This window comes from Toxorhynchites rutilus, chromosome 3, assembly GCF_029784135.1.
Source record: "Toxorhynchites rutilus septentrionalis strain SRP chromosome 3, ASM2978413v1, whole genome shotgun sequence".
Taxonomy (NCBI): Eukaryota; Metazoa; Arthropoda; class Insecta; order Diptera; family Culicidae; genus Toxorhynchites; species Toxorhynchites rutilus.
Window position 1 is genome coordinate 267721438 of NC_073746.1, and position 27221 is coordinate 267748658.

A 27221-nucleotide genomic window follows, 5' to 3' on the forward strand; every position below is an offset into this window, starting at 1 on the left:
ACGAAGAACAAAACGACTCTTTATCAGATGCAGCCACTCAACATTCTGCAGACACTGATGATTCAGAGTTTATTTCTTGTACAGAAAAATCTGTCAACATGTTCTCTAATCAAATTATTTTAAATATTGGTCCTAATGCAAATGAATCCACCGGAGAACAAATATTTCCTAAGGTTTTCAGACATACGTTCACTAAAATTAATTATGGAATTCCCATCCTACTAAGAATTTTTAAAGATTGTATGGATCCAAATCGCGTGAACAGTATCTATTGCCCCGAAAACCTTATAAGCACGCTTCAAATAGTCTACAAAAACTACTTTTCTCGTGTTAAAACATTCAAAATACTAATCTCTCAAAAATTACTCATATACCTCAAAACAGTGGATGAACAAAATGAAATTATAGAAACTACACATGAAAGAGCTCATAGAGGGATCGAAAATTTATCAGCCATAAGTCAAAAATATTTCTTTCCCAAAATGAAGAAAAAGATAAGAACATTCGTAATTTTATGCAATATTTGCAAATCTGCCAAATACGAAAGACATCCATACAAACTAAAGATAGCCCAAACTCCAATACCTAAAAAACCGCTAGACATAGTCCATGTTGATATATTCATATGTCAACCAAACACATTCATATCTGTTGTAGACAAACTATCAAAATTTGGAATGCTCTTCCCAATCAAATCGAGATCGATTCCGGATGTCCGTTCAGGATTGACAAAATTCTTCTCAACAATGAACCAGCACTAAAGTCCGTTGAAGTAAGAGGTATGTTAGAAGAACTAGGAGTCGAAACATATTTCACGCCGTCCAATAAAAGCGAAGTGAATGCAATTGTTGAACGATTCCACTCAACAATTGAAGAAATGTTTCGCTGTTGTAAATCGAAACATGAGGGTTTGAGTAAAAAAGAGTTGTTTAGAGTCACCGTAGCACTTTATAACGACACTATTCACTCTTCAACCAAGATGCGACCCAAAGAAGTATTCCTTGGAATAAAAGAGGGAGAGGTGAGACCCAATAATATTGAAGAAATTGTTAGGAAAAGAAATGAAATTTACAACGAAGCAACATTAGCCCTCATAAAAAAACAAAAACAGGATTTACAGCACCACAACAAGAACAAGGAAGCTGACCCACCACTGGAAACGGACGAATCAGTATACGTCGCGCGCCAAGGGGTCAAAAGTAAAACGAAGGATAAGTATAAACGGTATCAAATCGCAAGAGATAACTCAAAAACCTTTCAAGATCAAAATGGAAGAACGATACATAAAACAAAAATAAGACGTCAGAGGAAATGACGTCTCGAAACCCAAAGTAGTACTCACATATTTTTTCTATTCCAGATTAGCCCTTGATGTTACAGCAGAAGTGACGATAACAGACCTCACGCGACATGATGGAATAATAGCGTTCAGCGAGAGAGAAGCGAAGATTATCACATCTCAACATTTCCATCTCCACATCGTGGACTTGGAAAAGTTCGAAAGTAGTTTCACCAACCTCCAGTATACGTTAAACCAGTTCGAACGACAAAATTTCACGAAACCATACCTTAAAACATTGGACATTAGGTTGAAACCCATACACCGACAGAAACGAGGACTCTTAAACCCATTGGGAACGTTTATCAAATCATTGACCGGTAATTTAGACGACGACGACTTACAATTAATCCGACAGACGATAGAAAATTCCAAAACCAAAACCAACACACTTATTGACAACAACAACCGACAAATTAGAATCAATCAGCAATTCGAGACAAAAATTAACGATTTAATTAAACACGTAAACGAAAACCAAATTGAGGTTTTAAGAAGAATATCGAGAATTGCCAATAACGTAAACACAGAATATGAAAATCATCTAAAAGGAATAGTTCACGATCTATTTTTCAATCTAGATCTACTAAACAACCAACTAAGAGACATTTTTGAAATTGTACAACTATCGAAAATAGGGATTTTATCTAGGGCAATATTAAACAATAATGAAACAGAGTTTGCACTAGAAAAATTAGAAGAACAAAATGTTCACATTAACAATATTGATCAAATTTATGAATTTCTTAGTATAGAAACACATCATGAAAGTACAAAAATAATATTTGTAATCAAGATCCCAATATTTATGTCAGAAAAATTCCGATATCTTAGATTTTAAACATTACCAAGAAAAAACAAAATTATATCAACACCTTTCAATATTGCCATTGTCAGTAAAGAGTTAAGTTTTGCCACAAATATGGCATGTACCATTGTCGAACAATATAGAATTTGCAATAGACAGGAGATTGCAAATATAACAGGCGACGATTGTATCCACAACGCCCTTCGAGGAGACGACGCATCCTGCCCGTACGAGAATCATCGAGACATCATGAACATCACACTCATCGACAGCCACACTTTGATCATTAAGAACGCAATCCAACCAGCGGTACTGAGCTCGAACTGCAATATCAAAAACCGAATGATAACAGGAACGATATTAGTAAAATATCCCAATTGCTCTCTCATCATAAACGGCGCAAAGTACGAAGACGAAAAAACAACACACAACCATGAAATCAAAGTCATCCCAACCATAGGAGTGGATTTTATTTGAAGAGAAGCAACAACTTTCCGGAAGAGGTAAAACTAGAGAATAACACCACAGCCATAGCGTCTTCTTTCTCCACAGATCAAGAACAAATAGAACCATCCTTGAAACATCAACCAAATCTAAATTCACCTGTAACTGAGGACACCCATCAATGCAAAATTCATCAAACAAAGGATAATGCACAATTTAAAGATTCGGGACGAATCTTCCCCCCGGGAAGGAGTAGTTACCCACTGGATCAACCACGAGCCCAACAAAAAGTCCACGTACCCTAACGAGTTATCCAGCGAATCGCCCACAAGCCCAACAAATGGTCCACGTACCCTAGCAGATAGTCCACGTGCCCCAAAGGAGGTCGTTCAACCACATAGCGATCACCAGCACCAAGTTTATCGGGAACGCAACATCAGCAGTGACGAGTCCAGAGGCCAATCAATCGCATATCGCTACATCATCGATCAGAGTGCTTGGTGCACGCATATTGCACCATCGACATTTCAAGTGCACCGAAACACCGATGAATGAAATCCATTGATCAGCAACCCCGATGCCAATGACGAAAAAACCTCAGTCAGCAGAACGTGGCAGCCGGATGCCTGGTTAGGGTCTTGAGTTTAGTTTTAAGTTAGAAAAATAAAGTCAGTCTTTTCCCAATATTCAACTGTGACGGTTCGGTCCTTGTAGTTTTTAAAAACTCCCCCGAACCTCCAAACCCGTTAACTTATATATATATATATATATATATATATATATATATATATATATATATATATATATATATATATATGTCCCATATATATATATATATATATATATATATATATATATATATATATATATATATATATATATATATATATATATATATATATATATAAGTTAACGGGTTTGGAGGTTCGGGGGAGTTTTTAAAAACTACAAGGACCGAACCGTCACAGTTGAATATTGGGAAAAGACTGACTTTATTTTTCTAACTTAAAACTAAACTCAAGACCCTAACCAGGCATCCGGCTGCCACGTTCTGCTGACTGAGGTTTTTTCGTCATTGGCATCGGGGTTGCTGATCAATGGATTTCATTCATCGGTGTTTCGGTGCACTTGAAATGTCGATGGTGCAATATGCGTGCACCAAGCACTCTGATCGATGATGTAGCGATTTTGGGGCCGGGGAAGGTTTTCGTGATACTTGTGACCCCACCCCTCTCTCTAACGGGGGGCTGCCATACAAATTGAGCACAAATTTCTTCATTGCTCGGGAATTCATCAAGCAAATAAAACGAAATTTGGCATATGGAGGTTTTAGGGTGCAATAAATGATTCTATGGTGGTTAAACTCTTCACCACCTCTCAAAGGTGGGGGGGTGCCATACAAACGAAACACAAATTTCCGCGTTGCTCCATAATTAATCAAGCAAACGAAACCAAATTTGGCATGTGAAAGTTTTAGGGTGCAATACATGATTCTATGGTGGTTAGACTCTCCACTCCACCTCTCTAAGGGGGGGCTGCCACACAAATGGAACACAAATTTCAACATAACTCGAGAACTAATCAAGCAAATGGAACCAAATTAGGCTGTTGCTTATCGGTCCTCCCCCAACAGCTCCCGCAGGTGAGTGTGGACACGATTCGGCTGTCAGTGGTCTGGCTGACACAACGTAGTTATGAAGAAATCAAATTATCTAAAATCTGTCAGTGTCCATGTGCTATATGAAACGTCCCATACCAGAAAAACAAAAAGAGGAAAACACAAAGCAATGGACTAAAATAGAAGGAATAAATATGAAAGAAAAACTAACATTTAGTTCAGCGAATATTTCTAAAGTGTAGGCGAAGATAATGAAAAATATCTATAAGTGTGTTAAAAATTTAAAAAAGATTGAATTTGGCCAAGTTTTTCAACTATCCACAACCATTAATGAATTGTACTGATGTGGTACGGCAGACGCATAGGAAGAATTCATTTATTTATCTATAACTAGCTGACCCGGCAAACTTCGTCCCGCCCAAAATTATGCTATATGTTATTTGCAAGTGGATGAAAAATATTGCACAAAAATTGTGTCTGAAAATAATTAGTTATTGGAATGTTGAGTTTCGGTAGAAGGCGGGACGAAGTTTGCCGGGTCAGCTAGTTTTCTATATATTAGCAAACATAGCGCTATTTGTACGAAACGGAATCAAATTTTAGCGTCGCACCAATACTTACCCAATTTTTGCAAAGCATTTCGGCTGTTTCATGATCGAAAGAAACTTCACGTCAATAAATAATCCCTGCATAATTATTTATTCACGGTTTTTATCTTTTAAACTCCCTTTCCAACTCACCCTCATAACAATTGTTTCTATGGCCTTTTCTACTTCTCTTTCTCCCTTCGGTACTATATTTTCTCATTGTCCTAGTTTCAAGTTCGCTTTTCCCATTTTGTTTCCTTCTAACGGCGCGGGTCTCAATCAGTACCACTTCCAACATATTTTCGTTTATTATTTCCCGTTTTTTCTGTTCGAATAACTCCGTTCTAAAAAAAACAATCTCTCAAAATGGTTTAATCTTATTTTCCTCCTCACCATGTGGTGAATATTTGAAGTTCTTAACGTTCTTCCATACACTTGAATTTCTCTTTTTTGTCCCGTTTCTATTTTATTATTATTTTACATTGAGTTTATCTTGAGACCTTCCGTCATCTCTGTTCATATTTTAAAAATTGTATCCCCTTCGGACTATTTACATCTCACAACGTCTTTCCCTTCACTGGTGTAACTTTTGTTCTGTTATTATTTGTAAATGGTTTCGATTGAAAATTGAAGTGGTTTCCTCGTGTACTGCCTTCGTCGTTAATCATTATTTGTTCCTGTCTCCAATAGCGACTCTGGTTTTTGTTCTTTTTTTTTTTTTGTTAGTATTTTATGTATAAAAATTATTACATATCATCTGTTTTGATTATTACTGTTTTTATTCGTTCTCCCTCCCAACTTTCGCGTCCGCGTTCACACTCAACATTATTTACAAACATTACTGGTTCTCGTTTTCTTCTCGCTTGCCTTAAACTTTAGCTTTAGTTAGATAGAAGATTTCAATGTGTCGTAGATTGAATTGTAAGTTAGTTTAGGTAGATTCAAAGTGTAGCTTGTGGCCGAAGTTCCACACTTCCGTTCGGCCATTCTACTCGTTACATATACATTTGAATTGTTTTGGTTTCTTTCGTTTGATTTCTAATTTGTAGACATTCACTTGAGTGTTCCGCTGGATAGATCACGCGGATCGATTCCTGTTTCTGTTTATTGTTGCAACATCGTTGATGACAAGATGGCGATGAAAATGAGTGTTTATGAGCCGTGGGCGGGTCGTTTCGGATTTGACTTCTGCTCAAAACTTAGGACGAATCTGGGCCCGGATTTCCTATCAAAAACGGGTCGCGTTGTGCAGCAGTCGCTCGGTTGGTCCGCTTGGCAGACCGGACGAGATCACCGATTCCGGCGTGCTGCAGTGGGGTGGTCGTTCCGGGAGGGTGTGCAGAAGGCTCGACGGCTGGAAATAAGACGGTTCATAGCTGAAGGTTGCGATCAATGGGGGTTGTTCAGCAGCTATGTGGATTTATCGGGATATAACTCGGTGAAAGTGGCCAGAGGGCAAGATGTGCCGCTTGGGCCGGGGAGCGGCTCACTTTCTTGGGATAGAGTGATTGCTGGTTGAGGCGGAGGAGGTGGTAGTGGAAGCAGAAACTAAAAATCAAGATTGAAAATGAAATATAAAATAAAATAAGTTTTTCTATACCATCATTAGTTCGATACTTATTTCGTTACGCAAATTACAATCGATTGTGATCATTTCCCTTCCCTTTTCAATCATTCAATGCGTGATTTATCGAGAACGAGAACGAGAAAGGATTTGGGTTCGAAATTAACAAATATTGAGCCAACCCTTGAATGGTTCATTTTTTTTCTCTCTTATTTCATCCCCGCAGCATCCCCACCCTCCTTCACCACAACAAAACATCAATCAAGCAATTTTGGTGTACGACCTTCAAAGGCAACCACAGCCGGAGAGATGGGGTGAGCGTGAACGAGATTTCTTTTCAAATCAAACCCACAACCTCCCAATGACACGCCGGTTAGGGGTTTGTCCTGATTGTGCGGGAAGCCATTAAGAAATGGATTCGAATTTTACAATCGCTCTTTGCTCCCATTTCCGTCGTCCCACATTCGACGGTTTTCAGTCCAACAGCGCGCACAGTATCAATATGTGATCGGTTGCGTTTTTCCAGGACCGGCATTCCGTCTTGGGCTGGGATGAGGATGTGTGTGAGCAGCTTCACCCCGAAAGTGGAGCAGATGAAAAGCGGATGACGGGTTTGATTAATTACCATCGGCTGATTGCTTCTGGATTGTGTTCGAAGGCAGTTATCGGGTTGCGGAAACCGGTGCGTGGGCGACATGTGATTGGATCGATTTTGTTTATACCTCCCCGAACGTGTGCGACGCGTTTCACGGCGCGACGCAAATGATATGGTTACGTCAATTTACACGGGAATCCATTTCATTAGGGTGAATTATGCGTCGATAATTGACTTGATCAATGAAATTTGTTGTCGTATCTACTTGGGGAGGTTGATTTCGATATAATTGTAATATGGAGTAGAAAATATGTAATTGGTTTCGGTTTGATGCCTTTTGGTTTCTTATTTTCGTTGAACGATCCTCATTGAATTGCGACGTACTAAAACCAGAATTATCAATACGCCGCACCTGAATAAACTTCATACAATTCTCTTCGCAGATAGTATGACTCATAGTTGTGCAGGGGTAAAAGATAAGGTCGGAGCGATCCCGAATAAATAAATTAATCTGTTGCTTTTACGATCGTATGACTCAAAGTTTATTTTTATATAGAGATAGGGTCTAGGTTAAGAAAAGCTTATCTCGAATCCCTTTAGCTTGATTGAGGAGGCAATAGAATGTAAGATAAGAGAAACATGAAATAGTATATATGAAAAAGGAGAGAAGAATAAAGGGGTCTGCTGGTTGGTGTCGGCCGGTGAGTGTCGGGAGTTGTACGTTAAGGAGAACAGTTGTTTCCCTTACAATCAAAATAAAATCCAGTAGCCTAGACCGCTAGGCTAGGTTGGCGGTTCCAAATGATGTCTAAATAATGAGTTTTTTGAAAATCGAAAAATCACCCAAGGGAGGAGTAACGGAAATCGGGGTTTCGAAAGCCCCATTATGTGGAACGTTATGTGTTTCTTACTACGTTTTTGTATGCATGTGAAACTTTAAATTGAGACTCTAGATGAATATGCCAAACTGATTTTATACATGTATCTACTATATCAAATATGATTCGAACAAATTTGGACGGAAAAACGCACAAATCTATCCAATTTAGCTTGATATGTACAAGTGACCACTTTGCACCCACTAGGTGACCACTTTACCTCCAAGCAAAAAAAAAGTTCGGTTTTTCACCTTTTTGTATATCCATAAAAAATGTACCATTTTGAATTTTTATAGTGAAAGCCGTTTGCTATCTTGAACAACAATGAGTTCAACTATGATATTCTACGAAAAACGGGATTTGAAGCGGTATGTGGACGCTGGAAATGGGCACATTCCTTAGGGTGACCACTATGCTCCCACTTCCCCTAGCTATTTTTATTGGCACCCTAAACCATACTTTCGTTTCGTATTCCGAAAAAGCTTTTCCCCCAAGAAAATAACTCCAATCCACGCCGTTCACCGTTCAATTTCCTTTTGTTTCCCTGCTTTGCGATGGGACAGTTTGCCTCTTCGGTTGCGCGGGGCTGTTTTGTGCTTTTAGTTGCATGCTGAAACGTGATGCTGTTAAGACACGTCCACATTACGCCAATCGGCCTTGGCCGCCCGGTAAAGCCGACTAAATGTGGACGTACCGCCCGGGCTTGCCGACGTGCCGGAAACCGACTCGAATCAAACCGAACCCAACCCGAAATAAGTGGGTCCGGTTCGAGAAAGTCGAACCAAAACAAAACGAAGTAAATTAGCGTGCTTCGTGCATCCGATGGGACTTCGGCTTCGTGAACCCGATGGGGCGTCCACATTACATAATGAACCGAATATGACGCCTGGTACAGGCCGATCGACATCATTCGGCATAATGTGGACGCGCCATTAGATATCATGTCATACGAAAACTTAGAAAAACTTAGAGCATTTGATGGAAGAAGGGGAATTATTTCAGAAGTGGATAATTGAGACGCAAATATGCTTTTTTCGCACTGAAATGCATATAAATCATCGAAAAAAAACTAAATGGACGATAACTTCGTCAAATATGTTTCTTTTCTTACACCGCACAAAAAAAAATCGCACAAAAAAAGCCGCACAAAAAAAATCGCACAAAGAAAACCGCACAAAAACAGGCTTTACTGTATATTAGAGTGCCAATGAAAATGGCCATCTCGAATTTTCAAAGCGAACTTGATCAAAAATGTTGATTCCCACGAAAAGCTATCCTGTGCAAAATATCAGCTCAATCAGACTTCATTTACTAGTGTGGCACAGTGGTCAAAGTTTGCGTTTGCATACCCTGACTCCTCCCTCTACAAAATATCAGCTCAATCGGACTTCATTTACTAGTGTCGCACAGCGGTCAAAATTTTAGTTTTTGGAAAATCGAAAAATAACCCAAGTAAAGGAAATCGGGATTTTAAAAAAATGATGCCAAATGTCTTGAAATCGCCTGAAACGTCGAGATCTACTGTTATCTCGAAAAACAATTATGTCAAAAATCGACTTTTCAGGCAAAAACGACCGGGTGTTGAAAAGTCAATTTTTGATAACAATTTTTTGTTCGAATTAACAGCAAATCTCGACGTTTGATAGTTTTGTTCTTTGTCGCAAAACATTTGACCGGTATTTTTTTTATTTTTTCATTACGGTGATGATTTCCATTTTAAGGTTGTCCGAAAAATCAGCTTTTTCCACTTTTTTCAAAAAAATAACTTGAAGAAAATTATAACTTTTGAACTACTGAGCCGATTCAGATGGTCGACAAATCAAAATATTTTGAAAAAATACCAGAGTTGCACAAATTTGAATTTTTGGTTCCATTATTATTGATCGTATTTGTTTTTTATAGTTTTCATGGTCTCTGGACCAAAGGCACTATATTTTTTTATATATATTTTTTGAAAGCTGAGAATTTTTTACATATCATATCTCGAACCAGAGAGACGTTTTTCTTTTGTTTTTAAGTTATGATTTTTCAAAGTTAACCGTAATTATTTCGCAATTATTCATTGTATTATTTATAGCTTACATGGTCTCGGGACCAAGGGCGATATATTTTTTTATATTTTTTCTTGAAAGCTGAGTTTTTTTCACAAAACATATCCAAAAGTCAGAGAGTCGTTTTTTGGTTTGTAGAGACGACTAGTGGGTAGGAATTAAAATTCATCTGTTATATTTTTCATACTTTTTACTCTAAAGAACGAGAATCGTTTTAAGATGATATAATTTTCATTTTCCGGTTTAAAACTATGATATAACTGAGTTCTGGAAATTTTCTTCACATGATTATAACGGGTTTTAAGTTTTTTTCCATTGCTTTATAGCTTGTCGTCTCTATTTTTTTTGCATTTACCTGAGATACCTTTACCTGGTACATGTTTTTCATTGTCCTTAATATCTACCGATAACTATACTGATTCCTATTTTCTACTTATTTAGCTACCTGTGCAAAAACATGTCAACTTTGAAAAATCATAACTCAAAAACTAAAAAAACGCTTCTCTGAATTTTGGATATGTTATGTGAAAAAACTCAGCTATCAAGAAAGAATATAAAAAATAGCGCCCTTGGCCCTGAAACCATGCAAACTATAAAAAACTAATACAATAAATAATTACAATAAATAATACAATAACTAATACTATAATTATTTTTTTCAAAAAAGACTATCTAATTGACTTTAATTTTATGTGTCGATCATCTGAATCGGGCGGGAGATAAAAAGTTATGAATTTTTGTGTTGGAAAAAGAGGAATGATTTTTCGAATCATCGGTTAATTTTGGAAAATCATAATTCAAAAACGAAAAAAACGCCTCGCTGGTTCCAACATATGTTAGGTGAAAAATTCTCAGCTTTCCAGAAAAAATATAAAAAAATATAGCGCCTTTGGTCCCGAGACTATGGAAACAATAAAAAACGACTACAATCAATAATAACGAGAGCAGTATTCGAATTTTCTGCAGGTATGGTATTTTTTTAAAAAACTTAGCTTTAATTTGATATGTCGATCATCTGAATCGGTCTAGTAGTTCAAAAGTTATGAATATAAAAAAGGGGCATTTTTGAAAAACAAGAGAAAAAAGTTGATTTTTCGGACAACCCTAAAAAGTTATTGGTCACCCTACTGAAAAAATAAAAAAAACGGGTCTAATGCTTTGCGATAAAGAACAAAACTACCACTTTTCACAAAAATCTGAGAGCCACTATATCGGTTTGGCATGGAATGGCTGTATATATAGATTGGTCTACCCAACCTGCCATTTTTACCAGACATCGCTCTCTCAGGGTTGATAAACGACTGGATGAAGCTTACCATCGGTACTTCGTGTACTTGCAGGCATCAAATATACTCTACTCGTGGACCTTAGCTTCTTGGCCAGTAACTCCTATCCCTACCTCCTCGCGGTGCCGACCGGGGTACGAGTAATCGTAGTGATGATCGGGTATACAACCCCGGTGGGATCTTGGTCGTAAAAATGAAACGCACGTAGAAATTCGAGACAGGACAACAGGACTTGACCCTAGCAAAGAACACGGACAAGAGATGGGACACTCGAGACATGGAATTGCCATTCTCTCAACTTTATTATTACTCATTCGATAATATTGAGAGCCCGTAATTTCAACATCGTAGCGCTACAGGAGGTGTATTGGAAGAGTTCGATCATTTCTAAACCATCTACCAGAGCTGTGGCAACACACATGAACTGGGTACAGCCTTCACCGTGATGGGGGGAATGCAGAAACGGATTATTGACTGGTGGCCAATCAACGAAAGCATGTGCAGATTCATAATGTGAGGCCACTTCTCCAACATCAGCATCAATAACGTCCACAGCCCCCATCTAGAGAGCATCGAAGACGTTGAAGAATAGTTCTGCGCGCTGCTAGAGCGTGGATATGATCGCTACCCAAAACACGACATCAATATCGTCATCGGTAATTTGAACGCTCAGGTCGGCCAAGAGGACGAGTTCAGTTCAATAATTGCCAGGTTCAGCGACCATCCGCGAAACAACAAAAATGGCCTTATACTTATCGACATCGACTGGTAAAGATGACTTCGCAGCGGAGTTCTTCAAGGTAGGTCCGGGAAACTTGTAGAGCGTATACACCGATTGAAAGTCAGGATCTGGGACACAGAACTGCTACCAGAGGAGTGGAAAGATGGGGTAATCTCCCGTCAAGCAAAAGGTACTTCCTAGATCTTTCGTTTATTTCACTTATTCGTGGCATAATCACCGCTGCTGTATTAATGGGTTTTAAATAAAAAATGAGAATAAAGAGCGTAAAATTTTCTTTCTCCAAGAAAATTGCTCTTTGGGCTCCCTAGAAACAGTAGGCGTGTTTGGTTTTGCTAGTTTGAATTTAGTCAAAGTAAAGATGGCGTCGAAACAGTACGTGCTCCGCGAACGCATTGTACGGTTCTACGAAACGCATTTCCAGCAAGGAAAAAAGTTCACGGTGGCACATTTTAAGGAAGAAAATGTTCCTGTCAGTACGGTATATCGTATCCTGGGTTCCCTGAACGTAGAGCGGAAGGTCGGAAGTGGTCGTCCGGTGACAATAATGACGAAGCAGAGGAAGACATCGTTATAGAAGCTGTTTGACAACAAGGACGCAACCAGCCTGCGTGACGCCGGTCGGAAATATGGCTGCTCCCACGTATTGATCCATCGGACCCTCAAGATGGAAGGAATCGTCTGCAGGAAGAAGACGAGGTCGCCGGAGTACACGGAGGAGCAGATTGAGAAGGTTAAATCACAGTGTCGGTGGATGACCAAAAAATACCGCAAGACGTCTTTCGTTCTGGACGACGAAAGCTATTTTCCGCTGTCCAAAACGCATATTCCAGGAAATGATAATTACTACTCCAGCGACAAGTCATCCACACCACCTGAAGTGAAATACAAGTTCAAGCACAAGTTTGAAAAAAAGGTTATGTTGTACATCGCCATTTCCGACCGGGGTATTTCACCTTGGTTTAAGCCGAGCGGTCTGGCAATCAACCAACAAATCTATCGAGAATATTGCCTCGATAAAATCCTGCTGCCGTTCCTGAACGAACATCACTTGTCTGGCCGGACAAGGCGTCTTCCCATTACGCCAAGAAGACGCTGGCGTATCTTGAGGAGGAAAAGATACCGTTCGTGCCGAAAGATCGTAACCCAACAAACTTGCCCCAGTGCCGCCCAATAGAGGATTTCTTTAGCTCACTCAGTGCCCTAGTGTATAAAAACAATTGGAGGGCCAAGGACACGAAGCAACTGACTACAAGAATCCGGAATTGTATCCGGAAAATGGACGTAAGTGCCGTACAACGTTCTTGTGAGAGCATCACGACTAAGTTGCGTCGAACAGCAGACCACGGCCCTTACTCAAACATTCACTGACAATTTTTTGAAGAAAATACATTATATTATTAATAAAAAATAATGAAATCGATGAAAAAAAAAGTTTTGAAAATTGAAAAAATTCTCATTTTTATTTAATACCCGTTATCATCACTATGAAGGAGAAAAAATGTAGTCGAAGGAGCTTGAACGGAAAAATGTCCTGGATTCAATCCAACGTGTCGAAGATTTCGTGACGAACTTCAATGATGAACGTGATGCAAATGAAGTATCAATACGTCTAGCTCGACTGGATACTCTCATGGAAACGTTCGAATCGATCCAAGGAGAATACGAAGTATTTTACAATAGTGCTGAATTTGTGGCGGTTAATGCAAAAGTGAGAGCGAAGGTTGAAGAGAAATTCTTTCGTGTAAAAGGTGGTCTCGTCAGCAAGCGCCCTACTCTTCCTCTAACTCCAATAGACTCTACGATCCATCATGGTGTCCCAGCCATTTCTCATGTTGCCAGTGTGAAGCTCCGTACCATCGAATTACCACAGTTTGATGGTAACCTGAATGAATGGTTGACATTCCACGATTCCTTTTCCTCGTTGATTTACGCGTCACCAGTAATCCCCTGTATGCAAAAAATCCAGTACCTACGCTTCCACCTTGCGAAGCGATGCCCTCAAATGGATTGAGTCCTTAACAATTACGGCGAATTATTATGCAGTAGTTTGGGAAGCCCCTCGAAATCGATATTCAAATATCTACTTGCTAAAAAAGAAACATCTACAGTCTCTGATGGTCCACTTGAAGTTGTCGGGAAAATCTGCTGTAGGGCTACGTGCTGTTCTGGATGACTTCCAACGACATGTGAAAATATTGAGCAATTTGAGTTTTCGAAAAATCAATCCACACGCATAACAGAGTAGTTTTATACAGCTTTCTTACATCGCTCGAAAATCAACAAGTACCAGTATTATGTGCTATAAGCTAAATTTACATTTGAATCACATTCTTTGCAAAGTCCAAACATGCCTTTCATGATAGTCTTTTTGCCGATAATGTCCTTCAACTGGACAGATCATTTCATTGTAAATTTGCATGGTTATGCTTGTAGGCCAAAAAACAACAAAAATGCATTTTCCCAACACGAATGGTCTCCTATGCAAATATGGGCAGTGTGTTTGTAAAGTCCGCCAACTGCCGGACTGCTCCTACCGAAGCCTGTATTGCTCTGTTCGTCTGCTTCAGTACAAAAGCTGTACACATTGAGCTGGTGGGAGACTTATCCACAGCCTCCTTTCTCTCCGCTCTCCAACGGCTCGTAGCTAGACGAAACAAGCCCGATAATATTTTTTTCGGACAACGCCAGAAACTTCGTCTGTGCACGAAATCAATTGCACGTAGGGGAACTGAGGGGGATGTGGTCACCCTAAGGAACATGCCCATTTCCTGTGTCCACATACCACTAAAATTCCCGTTCTTCGAAGAATATTGTAGCTCAGCTTATTGTAGTTCAAGATAGTAAGCGGTTTTTATTATGAAAATTAAAAATAGTACATTTTTCATTATTAGAAAAATAGTTGAAAAATCGCTAGAACAGATAGATTTATGCGTGTTTTCTTGAATAAATTTGTTTAAATCTTTATTGAAATAGTAGGTACATGTATGAAATGATCTAGGCCTCTTCACCTAGAATTGTAATTGAAATTTTCTCATACATACAAAAACGTAGTAGGAAACACATAACGTTTTTGAAAATGAGGCTTGGTTTTGGTTGGAGTGGAATATTTTTCCTGGGTCAAAACCACAAAGCGGACCTCTTTAGGGAGCAGAAAATGATAAGGTATATCAGCTTTTGAAAACAGAACATTGTCAGTAGTAATCCTCCACTGACCACTTTGCCCCCAAACAACGAAATGCGAAATACGCGAAATAATCGCTGAAATTGAACAAAATATCTGTCTCCGCCCAGAGAGGTATCTGAACGGAGTTCCGAAGAGTTGTGTATAGAGTAGAGAGTCCTGTCTACAGCGCCAATATGTCTCCGCCCAGATAGTTTCTGAGCAGAGTTTCGAAGTAGAGTAGACTGGCTACCCGATGTAGTAGAGAAATGATAAGATCGAATATAGACAAGATGGCTGATCTATACTGATCGATGAGTTTATTGCGACTGACCGAGCTCTGAAGGAAGGAAGGTCTTGTATTATAGAGACTTTAAACTTTTGCAGTTCATTCGTCTCTAGCCTTGAGAAAGGCCCTTTGAAAACTCTACTCTATTCTACTCCAGCGCTACCACCTCCACCCTCTTGCCTCGAGAAAGGCACTCGATCCCTCGCCGTCCAGCTCGTCCAGCAACGATGTTGTCCAGTCGGTGTCCACACAAAGAATGACCGAGCTCTGAAGGAAGGAAGGAAGGTATTGAATTAGAGAGACTTTAAACTCTGAGAGTTCATTCGTCTCTACCGAGCTCTGAACATTTCGTGCCCTATTTATATGATTGGCCCATAGCCCTTCGAATAGTCTATAGCAATTGTTTCTTTGGTCGGGTTCCTTCTCGAAAGTTCGCTATAAACAATTACGCGTTGTATAGCGGGTTCGTTTCCATCCGTTCCTGTTCTATGACAATTGGGTTGTCATTGTTTATTTGTTGTGATTGTTTATACGTTGTTTTGTCATGCTGTTGTTTTGTGTTTTGTGATCCGTCGCTTGTGTGTACCCAAATAATTAGTGTTCTGATTAGGTAATTGTTCCTGGTGTTGAGGTAAGTGAAAACAAATATCTTGTGTTATTAACATACTTATCGATACTGTTTTTCAGGTGCGGATCTAGGCCTGATGCTGTTGCTGTTGATTTTATATAGTGTTTTAGTGCTTATATTTTTTATGTTGAGTGTCTTGTTTTGTTTTGTTTTAATAAAGTGTTGAAAGTAGAATTTGTGTTCTCGTTTCTTTTATATGTTCAATATCTGTTCTCCTCCACTAGAATATGTGAACAGTCGTTCAAACTGTTGATTTGTCGCAAATATCAGGTCAAATAAACTAAATTACACTAGAAATACCTGGAATTCGAAACGCATAAAACAACGCCTGATTGGCTACCGAGAGAGCGTTTTTTGTTTTTATTTATTTCTTGACATGCGACAGCTCCACTGTAGTACAGGGTTACTAAAAAGTTATGAAATTCTTCAAACATAAGATGACTATCAATACGGTGTCAATAGTCAATAGTTATACTACTAAACAAGCAGGTGACCACTTTACCCACACTACCCCTACTTTATCAAATGTTCTCAAATCCTAAAGAAATCGATTATATCGCTACCGCTCTCGCAAATGAAGGAATACGATGGAATATGATCCCCCGTGCGCCCCCAGCTTCGGCGGCTTGTGGGAATGCGGTGAATGTGGCAAAAAAACATTGTCTTCGTCAGATAGGCAGCACCTCTCTACTGTACGAGGACTTGGTCACGATACTGTCGCAAGTATAAAGTGCGATGAACTCTTGACCATTAGCACCATTATCGGAGGATCCTAACGACTTCGAAGCCCCTACCTTACCCAGATATGAAGGACGTTTCAGTGAACCGGCTGAGGAACAGGCACCCGATTATCCAGCAGAACCAGCAGCAGTGTTGGTACCAGTGAAAAACAGAGTACCTTAAGAAGCTCCAACGACAGGCCACCATGCATCAGCGTCCCATTGATCTCAAAGTCGGCCAAGTGGTCAAGTTTTACCACCAGTGCGATGGCCACTAGTTCGCCTCTTGGAGCTGCATCCTGAGTAGGGCGGAGTGACTTTTGTGGTTACAGTACGTACCTCAACTGGTACGACATTCGAGCGAGCTGTGACGAAACTTTGTCCATTGCCTACGATGGACGAAGAAGAGACGAGTATGCAGAGTAATACATCACCCAACCCGGATGACATCGGGACGAACCAACCGGAGCTATTGTGAATTCCAAACCCGAAGACGAAGAACTACCGCCGTGCGGGACTTCTTTTGAAATGCGCGGCTACTTTTGACATAAATTTTTTTCAATAGTTTCTTATAAAATTACATATTTAAAACATGTATTATATGTGACAATTCGTTCATACAATACCTTCCTACCATTTCACTTTGACTGTTTTTTTAACCGCAACTACTCCTTGCCAGTAAATTAAAAAACTCCAAACGTCGAGCGGTAGTGATTTGAAGCTCCAGAAACAATGTTTCTGTGAACATTGTTCCTACAATTCTAAATACTGGTAAGTGTGTAAACTTATCAGAAAACTTTTCGTTTGTCATATATCAACAGCAGCAACGTTATTTTATCGTTGAAACTAGTTATTTTTGAAGAAAAAATTGAAAGCGATAAATTTTCCACCGTCAGCCATATTGTAAGGTTATGTAAGGTTTAGTTAAAAAATGGCGAGGAACTATCGGAAGGATAATAATGCTCGGAAATATACTGTAGTTTCTGCAGTAGATTCAAGGGCGTGCCTGAAAAAGTCAAATCCGAAGAAATGTCTCACACAGAAGCCGCAAGGCAACTCAATTGCAGCCGATAAACAATATACAACAAGCTATGCGAATCGTACTAGAAACAGCCTGGACATCAGAAAATTTTCACCGAGGCGGAAGAATTATCGTTTTCGGACCATCTCGGCTGCTTGTCTGAGTGGGGCTTCCCTGTTGCAACCGATGATCTGCGGGAAATATTTCGAATTTATTTGACAAAGCAGGAAAGGAAAGTGCTAACTTTCGTAAATAACAAACCTTCACGGAACTGGGTTGCACGATTTCAGCAACTGAGCAAACGTTTTGCACAAAATATAAAGCTAAATCGCGCAGCAATAACACGTGAAACAATCGCAGAGTACATGGCCAACTTAAAAGAATGGCTGGAAGGTGTTCCGGCTTCCAATATGTTTAATTACGACGAGAGGAATTTGTCAGATGATCCGTGTAAGAAGCTTGCCAACTGCAAGCGTGGCTCAGAGTACTTTGAAAACGTGAGGAACTTCAGTTAAAGCGCGCTACACATACAGCGTCATCGTCACCGTCCCGTCAACTATTCTCTTGGACTTATTTTGCCGACGTCAAATTTGCCGGTGATTGTGTATGTGAATGCTACCATACGATTTCTATGGGAGAATATTTGACATTTCATTCCATTACGTTACGTTCACGGTGACGGGACGTTGTATGTGCAGCGCACTTAATCCGCAACTTCCGTTATGTTTTGCGGAAGTGCAACTGGAGAACTGTTGCCACCATACGTGGTGTTCAAGGCAGAACATTTATGGGATTCTTGGACACTTAATGGCCCTCAAGGAACACGCTACAATCGAAGTACTTCTGGCTGGTTCGACGAAAGAATTTTCGAGGACTGGTTCAAGACACTTTTTCTTCCAGCTATAAGGCATATGAACGGGCCAATTGCGCTGATCGAAGACAATCTGCGTGGCGCGCCTTTCGTGAGGGTTCTATGAACGCAACTATTCCCGAAAGTCGCCTCGGAAGCCTTATCAGTGAACGTTTGAAGACACTAGCACCACACACTATATAAATTCTAACATCGGGCTTCCAGAAGTGCGGTATAGTACCATGGAACCCCCACGAACTCATTAACCAGCTGCCATCCGGTAGCTTAAATCTCGAGATGATAGGAGACTCTTTCAAACAATTTCTAAAGGAACATCATAACGACGTGATGAGCTGTCCAGTTAGGCCTCAACCGAAGAAAAGATTAAAGATTTTTCCTGGAAAAAGTGTTTCTCCTGATGAAATTCCAAAACGTGATTCGAAACTCACATCTAAGACACCCGGTAAAAGGGGAGAAAAGTCCTAAATCAGCGGTAGCCAATATGCGGCCCGCAGCCTGATTTGAAGAAAAAAAATAATATGAGCGAAATAAAGAATATAGTTAAAAATTCTTGTTAATGGTGTGTGTTCAAGCTGATCATTTTCTGTTTTTTTCTGTTTCTTCCATGCTAATTTAACCTTCTGAAAATTGTTCTCGTTAGTACTCAAAGGATATTTTCACGTTTTTGGTTCTGTTCTGCTTACACTCGCATAAATTCGGGCAAGTAACGTCAGTAAAACCGTGTTTTTACGTTGTCAGTTACTCGGTTGTGAGTAAACGTCAAACGATTCGAAGAATTACGAGCGTACCCATACCATGAATTTGACATTTGATTTGTATGATTTGCATATTTTTATCGCTGTGAAACCTGCACTAGTAAAAAAAGGAAAGTGGCTGACGAAGGACATGTGTTCCAGGGAAAATTTTCTGAAATATACTTTTTTACGTGTATAAATCTTGGTTTAATTGATTTTTTAATGAAGCTGCTGCTGTTTTAAAGGTACAATCTGAAACGAAAATATGAGTCAAAACATGCGTCAAAAAAGAACAAGTTGGAGCGAAAATTGCTTGCTTGCAAGTTTTTAAGAACGAGCTGCCGACTATGTATTTTAATCAGTGATGATAGATGAGAGAAGGATTTCGAAGTTACCGAGGAATTGGGTTGCCTTTCTCCTATGGATGTAGGATTCGAGGATGTCTTTAAGGATGTCGTCCAAATCATCAATCAACTCGCACACATTGGATCATCGTGAGTTCCAAGCTTCTTTTCTTCTTTTCTCTTTCACTCGGAAACAAACTCAAGTACAAAAAAACAAAGGGGAAAATTCAATTTTACCCATTTTCTGACATTGAGAATTTCCCAAGTGTCGACAACTAGGAAAAATGTTGATGCATTCCAGTCGATTTATGCTGATTTTTCTCGCAGATTTTGGTACTACAAAGCACATGGAAGAATTCTCCAATTGTCTCTACCCTATTCAGTTTCGATGATGTACATACCGCTGAAAACATGCAGATGACTCATTGAAACGCAGTGTGATTTAGAGTTGCGAAACAAATTTGAAAACCAGATTATACTCCAGATTTGTTCCAGAAGTCCGATTTCAAGAACTAATAAGACATGCTCATTTTATAACTTCTATGTTTGAATCCACAAATATTTGTTAGCAAATGATTCAGTTATGAAAGAAGTGAAATCCAAGTCAAGGAACAGAATCACTTACTATCTCTCACATTCAAGCTGATTTACATAAAATGGCTCAAGAAAAGTACATTGTACATACATTGAATAAAATAGCAATAAGTTTTATATTTCGAACGAATGCCTTTTCCATTGAATAAATCCGTAAAGTCATGCTTGCACATCAAATTTAGGTGAAAACAATACAAGAAACACAGTACATAGATTATTTTTTGATGACCCAATAACATTTTTTGTCCACATTGGTATTTACAAAAAAAAGTGCCACCTCGGGACAGCAACTGTTAATTTGTTTCATTTTCCAAAATGGAACACTAATTGGACACCTGCAACGATGAGTTAACTGCGACACGGTGAATTTCGGATGAAAACGCAAACACGTAGATCGATCTAACCAAACGCCTCACCTGCCTCGTAAAACATGCAGTGCGACATGCACACAATAAAAAAAACTCACTAATTAGCCCCAATCAAATTGGAATCGAATAAAAAATCAAACCATTTCGCTTTTCGGTTTGCTTGGCGCATTTAGTTCACCAAATTGCCGTTGCATTTTTTAAAGCAGTTAATAATCAAACCGAGTTACTTTTTTATTCTACAAATCAATCAACCTCAAACCAGACCAAACCAATTCAGATCAGTAAAAAACGCAAATCCATAAAAAAAATATGTATGAAAACCAACAAAAATTAAACCGAGAGTAGAATCAATGAATATTTAGGAAGCCATTGAAATGATGTCCGGAGAGACGCACGGGAGATAGGAACATTGAGGAATAACGATAATGAACATTCGCGTTCCAATGGTTCACCGTTGCGGGGGTGTGAAATTGGAATCAGACCGGATTTCTAAGCGCGAGGATCGATTTTTGTTGTCGGGGAAGGAAAAAAAAGTTCTAATCCCGGCCCTGTGCGGACATGGCCCGAAACAAGCACGGTGGCGGTAGTGAATGGGAACAGTGGAACTTACCGCTTCAGTTGAACATAATGATGGATTGCTGACTGGCACGTGGCCAGCAAACAGGGGCGGGGGTGGGAAACGTTCCGTGAGGCCTGCCGCCGAGGTGGGTGGTGGGACCAGTATCCCCAGCGGCGCCGACTGCTGCTGCTGCTGCTGCTGATGTTGATGCTGTTGCTGCTGTTGGCTGTGCGAAATAGGAATGCCAGGCCTGGTATTTGTGTAAACTAAATTTGTTGAATGTACTGACGGATGGTGTGCCAAATCAATCTAAATTATGTTTTATTTCGGTGTGCGATGGGTTGTGAATCCAGTTCCGCGAGAGAGGATTCCGGTTCATTGTTCCGTTCGGAATGAGTGATGTGTACATGTAATCATATTAAAATTGTAGATGTATGAGATATTTATATAGTGCTGAGAAGAATAAAACATTGTGATATGCATTTCGAACGGGAGAACTGCTCTTGTGTTGCCGAATGGACAGCTATGGAGTACATTTCTATGCTTTGAAATAATATGCTCAAATGTTCAATAACTTCGCCTTAATATTCTTGTTTTGTAATTTCACTGCATGATGCAATGAAACCGTGATTATTTGTTTATTATGGAAGTTGTCTCGATTTCTGAGCACTGGAAAATAGTAAAGTCTGCTTCATTTAATATTGGAACAAATTCTTTTGCTCATTGTGGCGCTCATAGTGGACGGATTTGGAAACTTTTTTCACCCACGTGTCGGGAAATTCATTACCTTTCACCATGTATTTATGTCATAACACCAAACGATAGCATTTTGTAAACAACCGCCATGGAAGCCGAACGGAGAGATAAAATTGTGCACAGTTTTCTTGAAAATCCATTGTTGTCGGCATCTAAGCTAGCTAAACAGCTTAAAATGCCCAGAAATACCGTATGGCGTGTTATCAAGCAGTACAAAGAAACATTGACGACGGTTCGGAAGCCGCATTCGAAGCGTCGGAGTGGAACTGTCGACCGGAAACTGCGTGGGAAAGTCATCAAGGCCGTCAAGAGGAATCCCAATCTTTCAGACCGCGATTTGGCCAATAAGTTCCAGGCCGCTCACAGTACGGTGCCGGGAAGGAATAAGGTCATTCCGAGCCAGCAAACAGCCAAATCGGACGCTGAAACAGAACAATGTGGCCAGAATCCGTGCTCGAAAGCTGTACGACCAAGTGCTGACCAAGTTCGACGGATGTATTCTGATGGACGATGAGACCTACGTGAAGGCGGACTTTGGGCAAATCCCAGGTCAAAAATTTTATTTGGTGACGGCTCGGGGGGATGTACCTGCAAAATTTAAGTTCGTGTTTGCGGATAAATTCGCCCGCAAGTACATGATTTGGCAGGGAATATGCAGTTGTGGACAGAAAACCAAAGTCTTTCTCACTGACAAGACAATGACATCAGAAGTCTACTAAAAAGAGTGCCTACAGAAACGGATTCTGCCGTTTATTCGTGCCCACGACCGTCCAGTAATGTTTTGGCCGGACCTCGCAAGCTGCCATTACAGCAAAACGGTTATGGAATGGTACGCAACGAACGGGGTCAGCGTAATACCGAAGGACCTCAACCCCCCAAACTGCCCCCAGTTCCGGCCGATAGAGAAATACTGGGCAATCACGAAGCGGAGGCTTAAGGCAAAGGGAAAACTTGTTAGGAACATGACTCAAATGAAGAACTGGTGGAATCAAATCGCCAAAACGGTGGACGAAAAGGGTGTGCGCCGCCTAATGTGTCGTATTACGGGAAAAGTACGAGAATTTATTCGAAACAGCAATGAATATTTTTTTTAATTTTTTTTTATGAAAGAGTAAAGAAAATGCTACATTTGTATGAAAAACAAATTATGAATTCGTTAATAAATGACTGAACTACACGCAATTGTTTGTGTTCCAATATTAAATGAAGCAGACTTTAATGTGGATATTAGGGTGTCAATGAATGTTTGAGAAAAAATCGACCATAAAATTTCAAAAAAATTACCCTATACAAAATGTTCACCACCTCGAAAAAGCACCCTATGCCGAATTTCAGCTCAATCGGACTTAAGGGAGAGTGGCGCAGAGCGGTCTGTTTGAGTTTTTTTGAAAATCGAAAAATCACCCAAGAAGGGAAGTAAAGGAAATCGGGATTTTCGAAAAAAAAATGTTTGATGCAAACTGTGTTGAAATTGCATGAAACGTCGAGATCTAGTGACATCTCGTTTTTTTTTCAAAAATAGGCATTCTGAGTCTTAGTTTTTTTCGGAGTACGAAACGAAAAGTATGGTTTTGGGTGCCAATAAAAATAGTTATCTCGATTTATCATTCAGAACTCGCTACGAAATGTTGATTTGCACGATAATATAGCCTATGCAAAATATAAGCTCATTCGGACTTCATTTACTAGTGTCACAGAGGCTAAAAATTGAGTTTTTTGAAAACCGAAAAATCACCGGATATCGGGGTTTAAAAAAAAATGATGCCAAATATCTTAAAATTGCATGACACGTCGAGATTTACATTTATCTAAAAAAAAAAAATGTTTTGTTAAAAATCGATTTTCAGGCGGAAAAACGACCAAGCGCCAAAATACATTTTTTTTTACAAAAAAAATTCGAGGTGACTGTAAATCTCGACGATTAATGCAATTTTAAGACATTTGACATTAAACTTTTTTTTGAAACCTCGATTTTCGGTGATTTTTTGTATTTCAAAAAGCTCAAATTTTAACGTTTGTGACACCAGTAAATGAAGTCCGAATGATATCGTGCAAATCAACCTTCTGTAGCAAGTTCCGAATGAAAAATCGAGATAACTATTTTTATTGGCACCCAAAACCACACTTTTCATTTTGTACACCGAAAAAAACTAAGACCCAGAATGACGATTTTTTGACAAAAAAAAATTTTTTCGAGATGACACTAGACGTTTCATGAAATGTCAAGACATTTGGCATCAAATTTTTTTTTTCGAAAACCCCAATTTCTCCCCCCTTGGGTGATTTTTTAATTTTCAAAAAACTCAAACTTTGACCGCTTTGCGCCACTCTCCCTTAAGTCCGATGATATTTTGCGTAGGGTGTTTTTTCGAGGTGGTCTACATTTCTTATAAATAGTGTAACTTTTTGAAATTCGAGATGACCATTTTCATTGGCACCATAGCCTACATTGTATGGGCTCATTGGAAAATGACACTCCAGAGCAACAGAGCGTGAAGTCGAAATTTTTAATTGATGCTTTAACTTCGTGAAATATCAAGGCATAAAGATGGGATGTACATCATTTTAAAGCTTTAACTTTCAAGTTTTGGAATATTTCACGAACACATTTTTAACTTGGTGTATTTGTTATCGGGAACAAAATCGATTCTTTCAATGCTTTTGTGGATTAAAACAATTTTTTACGACCTAAGTCAACAGTACATCCGATTAACATTATCAAACAGATTCCGCTTGATTTCTGTAGGAACCTTCAATACAGAAATATTTTTTGTTTGAATGGAAAATTACCTCTTCTTCTTTGATGATAAATACTTCAACAAACAATTATCGCACCGCAAATAAAATCGCAGTTCTGAGAACTCCAATAAACTCTATACAAGTCGGACTCGATTATATGTGATTCGATTATATACAATTTTGGACTCGATTATATACAGTTAAAAAATACATATTTTTTTCAATGTTTCAAATATGAGTTATTGCACCAAAAAATGTTACCTTTCAACGTTAAGGTGTAAAATTGAGTGGGTTTTATGCACTGCGTTTCACAACTATAGAACTATAACTATAGATGGAATCATCAGAATCATTTATTGCTGTTTTTACATCAGAAACAGTGTGATAATTGGGCAATCTGGCATCAATTCATTAAATCCGGAAAGTCAAGGCATGGTTTATTAAATTATAGATTCTGGACTGGCCAGCTTGTTTACCAGATCAAACCTCTATCAAGAACTTATGAGGAGTGATCCAGCTTACAAGTTGTATGAGTGATTTGAAGAGCTATAACGAGCAGTAAGTTGACCTACGAGTTAGAAACTTATTGTAATTGATGTGAAATTGACGTTAATTTAGTATAGGAGTGGGAGTTTTTCCATCTGGAACTTTTTTTATTGTTTCGCGTCTGGACACAACAATTAAGTTCAAATGGCCAGTCTTTTAAATGAAGGTAGTTATTACATCGTACACTATATACATCAATTCAACAGACTTCTTACATATTGTCGGTAACTCAGAAAAAATGAGTGGATTTATAGTTGCGAAACGCACTGCCGTTCTACGCATAGTTGTCCCATGTTACTTTTTGACAATCTCCACTTTTCTTCATAAAGCGATGTTTTTATGCCTAGTCTACCGGAAAAACACAAAAAAAAGTTGTAGTTTACTCCAAGCTCTTATAAAAACAACATCAAGTTCAATTGTCTCACGTTGATATTTTATTCATAATATATTTTTTTTGTAGATCCATATCGAATAAGTCGGTTCAAGTACAAGATTTTTATGTCACGCTTTCAGCAGGGCTAATATACTCATTTCTGGTTTAGAAGAATGAACTAATTCTCAAACAAATAAAAAAAAAAGTTTAACAGAACACATGTACACATTGTTAGCGAATGCCTAATAACAACGAGATATATAAAGGGTGTGTCACATCAAATTGGTTCACGGAAAAAACGCTGTAGAAATTCGCCCAGTAGACCGATTCTTTTGAAAATTTTAGACAGTAAAATAAAAACTATTAAACAACTTTTGGCATTTTCTTTTTATTCATATTTCGAGCCCAAGCCCGTACGCTCGCACCTTCCTCTTTACCCCGTCCATAAGGTTCTGTACAACGTCAGGTTGTAGTTTTTTTTAACAGAAATCCATTTTCTCTAGAAGTCCGCCTCCGATTTGACAACTTTTGGGTTCTTCCGGAGGGCCTGCTTCATAATCGCCCAATATTTCTCTATTGGGCGAAGCTCCGGCGCGTTGGGCGGGTTCATTTCCTTTGGCACGAAGGTGACCCCGTTGGCTTCGTACCACTCCAACACGTCCTTTGAATAGTGGCATGAAGCGAGATCCGGCCAGAAGATGGTCGGGCCCTCGTGCTGCTTCAATAGTGGTAGTAAGCGCTTCTGTAGGCACTCCTTAAGGTAAACCTGCCCGTTTATCGTGCCGGTCATCACGAAGGGGGCGCTCCACTTTCCGCAAGAGCAGATCGCTTGCCACACCATGTACTTTTTGGCAAACTTGGATAGTTTCTGCTTGCGAATCTCCTCCGGAACGCTGAATTTGTCCTCTGCGGAGAAGAACAACAGGCCCGGCAGCTGACGAAAGTCCGCTTTGACGTAGGTTTCGTCATCCATTACCAGGCAATGCGGCTTCGTCAGCATTTCGGTGTACAGCTTCCGGGCTCGCGTCTTCCCCACCATGTTTTGCCTTTCGTCGCGGTTAGGAGCCTTCTGAACTTTGTATGTACGCAGGCCCTCCCGCTGCTTGGTCCGCTGGACGAATGAACTTGACAAATTCAGCTTATTGGCGACATCCCGGACCGAACTTCTCGGATCACGTCTAAACTGCTTAACTACGCGCCTGTGATCTTTTTCACTGACGGAGCATCCATTTTTGCCGTTCTACACCTTCCGGTCGATGGTTAGGTTCTCGAAGTATCGTTTTAGTACTCTGCTGACCGTGGATTGGACGATTCCCAGCATCTTACCGATGTCCCGATGTGACAACTCCGGATTCTCGAAATGAGTGCACAGGATTCATTCACGACGCTCTTTTTCGTTCGACGACATTTTTCCAAATTTACGAAAAATTGACAGTGAAGCATGTCCAACGTAATCTATACACTCTTATCTGATTATAAGCGAAAGCTGAAGATATAATTCCTAAAAATTAAATTTCTACAGCGTTTTTTCCATGATGCAATTTGATGTGACACACCCTTTATTCTGCAAAGTATTGCAGATTACTCCCTTCTTCATAAAACGATTGT

General features: G+C 39.5%; 1 protein-coding gene across 7 annotated transcripts in view; it reads right to left on the reverse strand.

Moving 5' to 3' along the window:
* Positions 1-4899: 4899 nt before the first annotated feature.
* The window catches only part of LOC129775988 (nephrin), a 497623-nt gene continuing 475301 nt past the window's right edge, over positions 4900-27221 (reverse strand). For 5 of the 7 annotated variants that reach the window (XM_055781308.1, XM_055781311.1, XM_055781310.1 and 2 more), the window contains exons 17-18: positions 21251-21508; positions 4900-6344 (exon numbers count right to left, since the gene is read on the reverse strand). In XM_055781308.1, the coding sequence (XP_055637283.1) occupies positions 6207-6344; positions 21251-21508 (396 nt within the window). In that variant the 3' untranslated portion in view covers positions 4900-6206. The remainder of the gene's footprint in view (positions 6345-21250; positions 21509-27221) is intronic. The other 2 variants (XM_055781309.1, XM_055781312.1) reach the window with 2 other exon arrangements.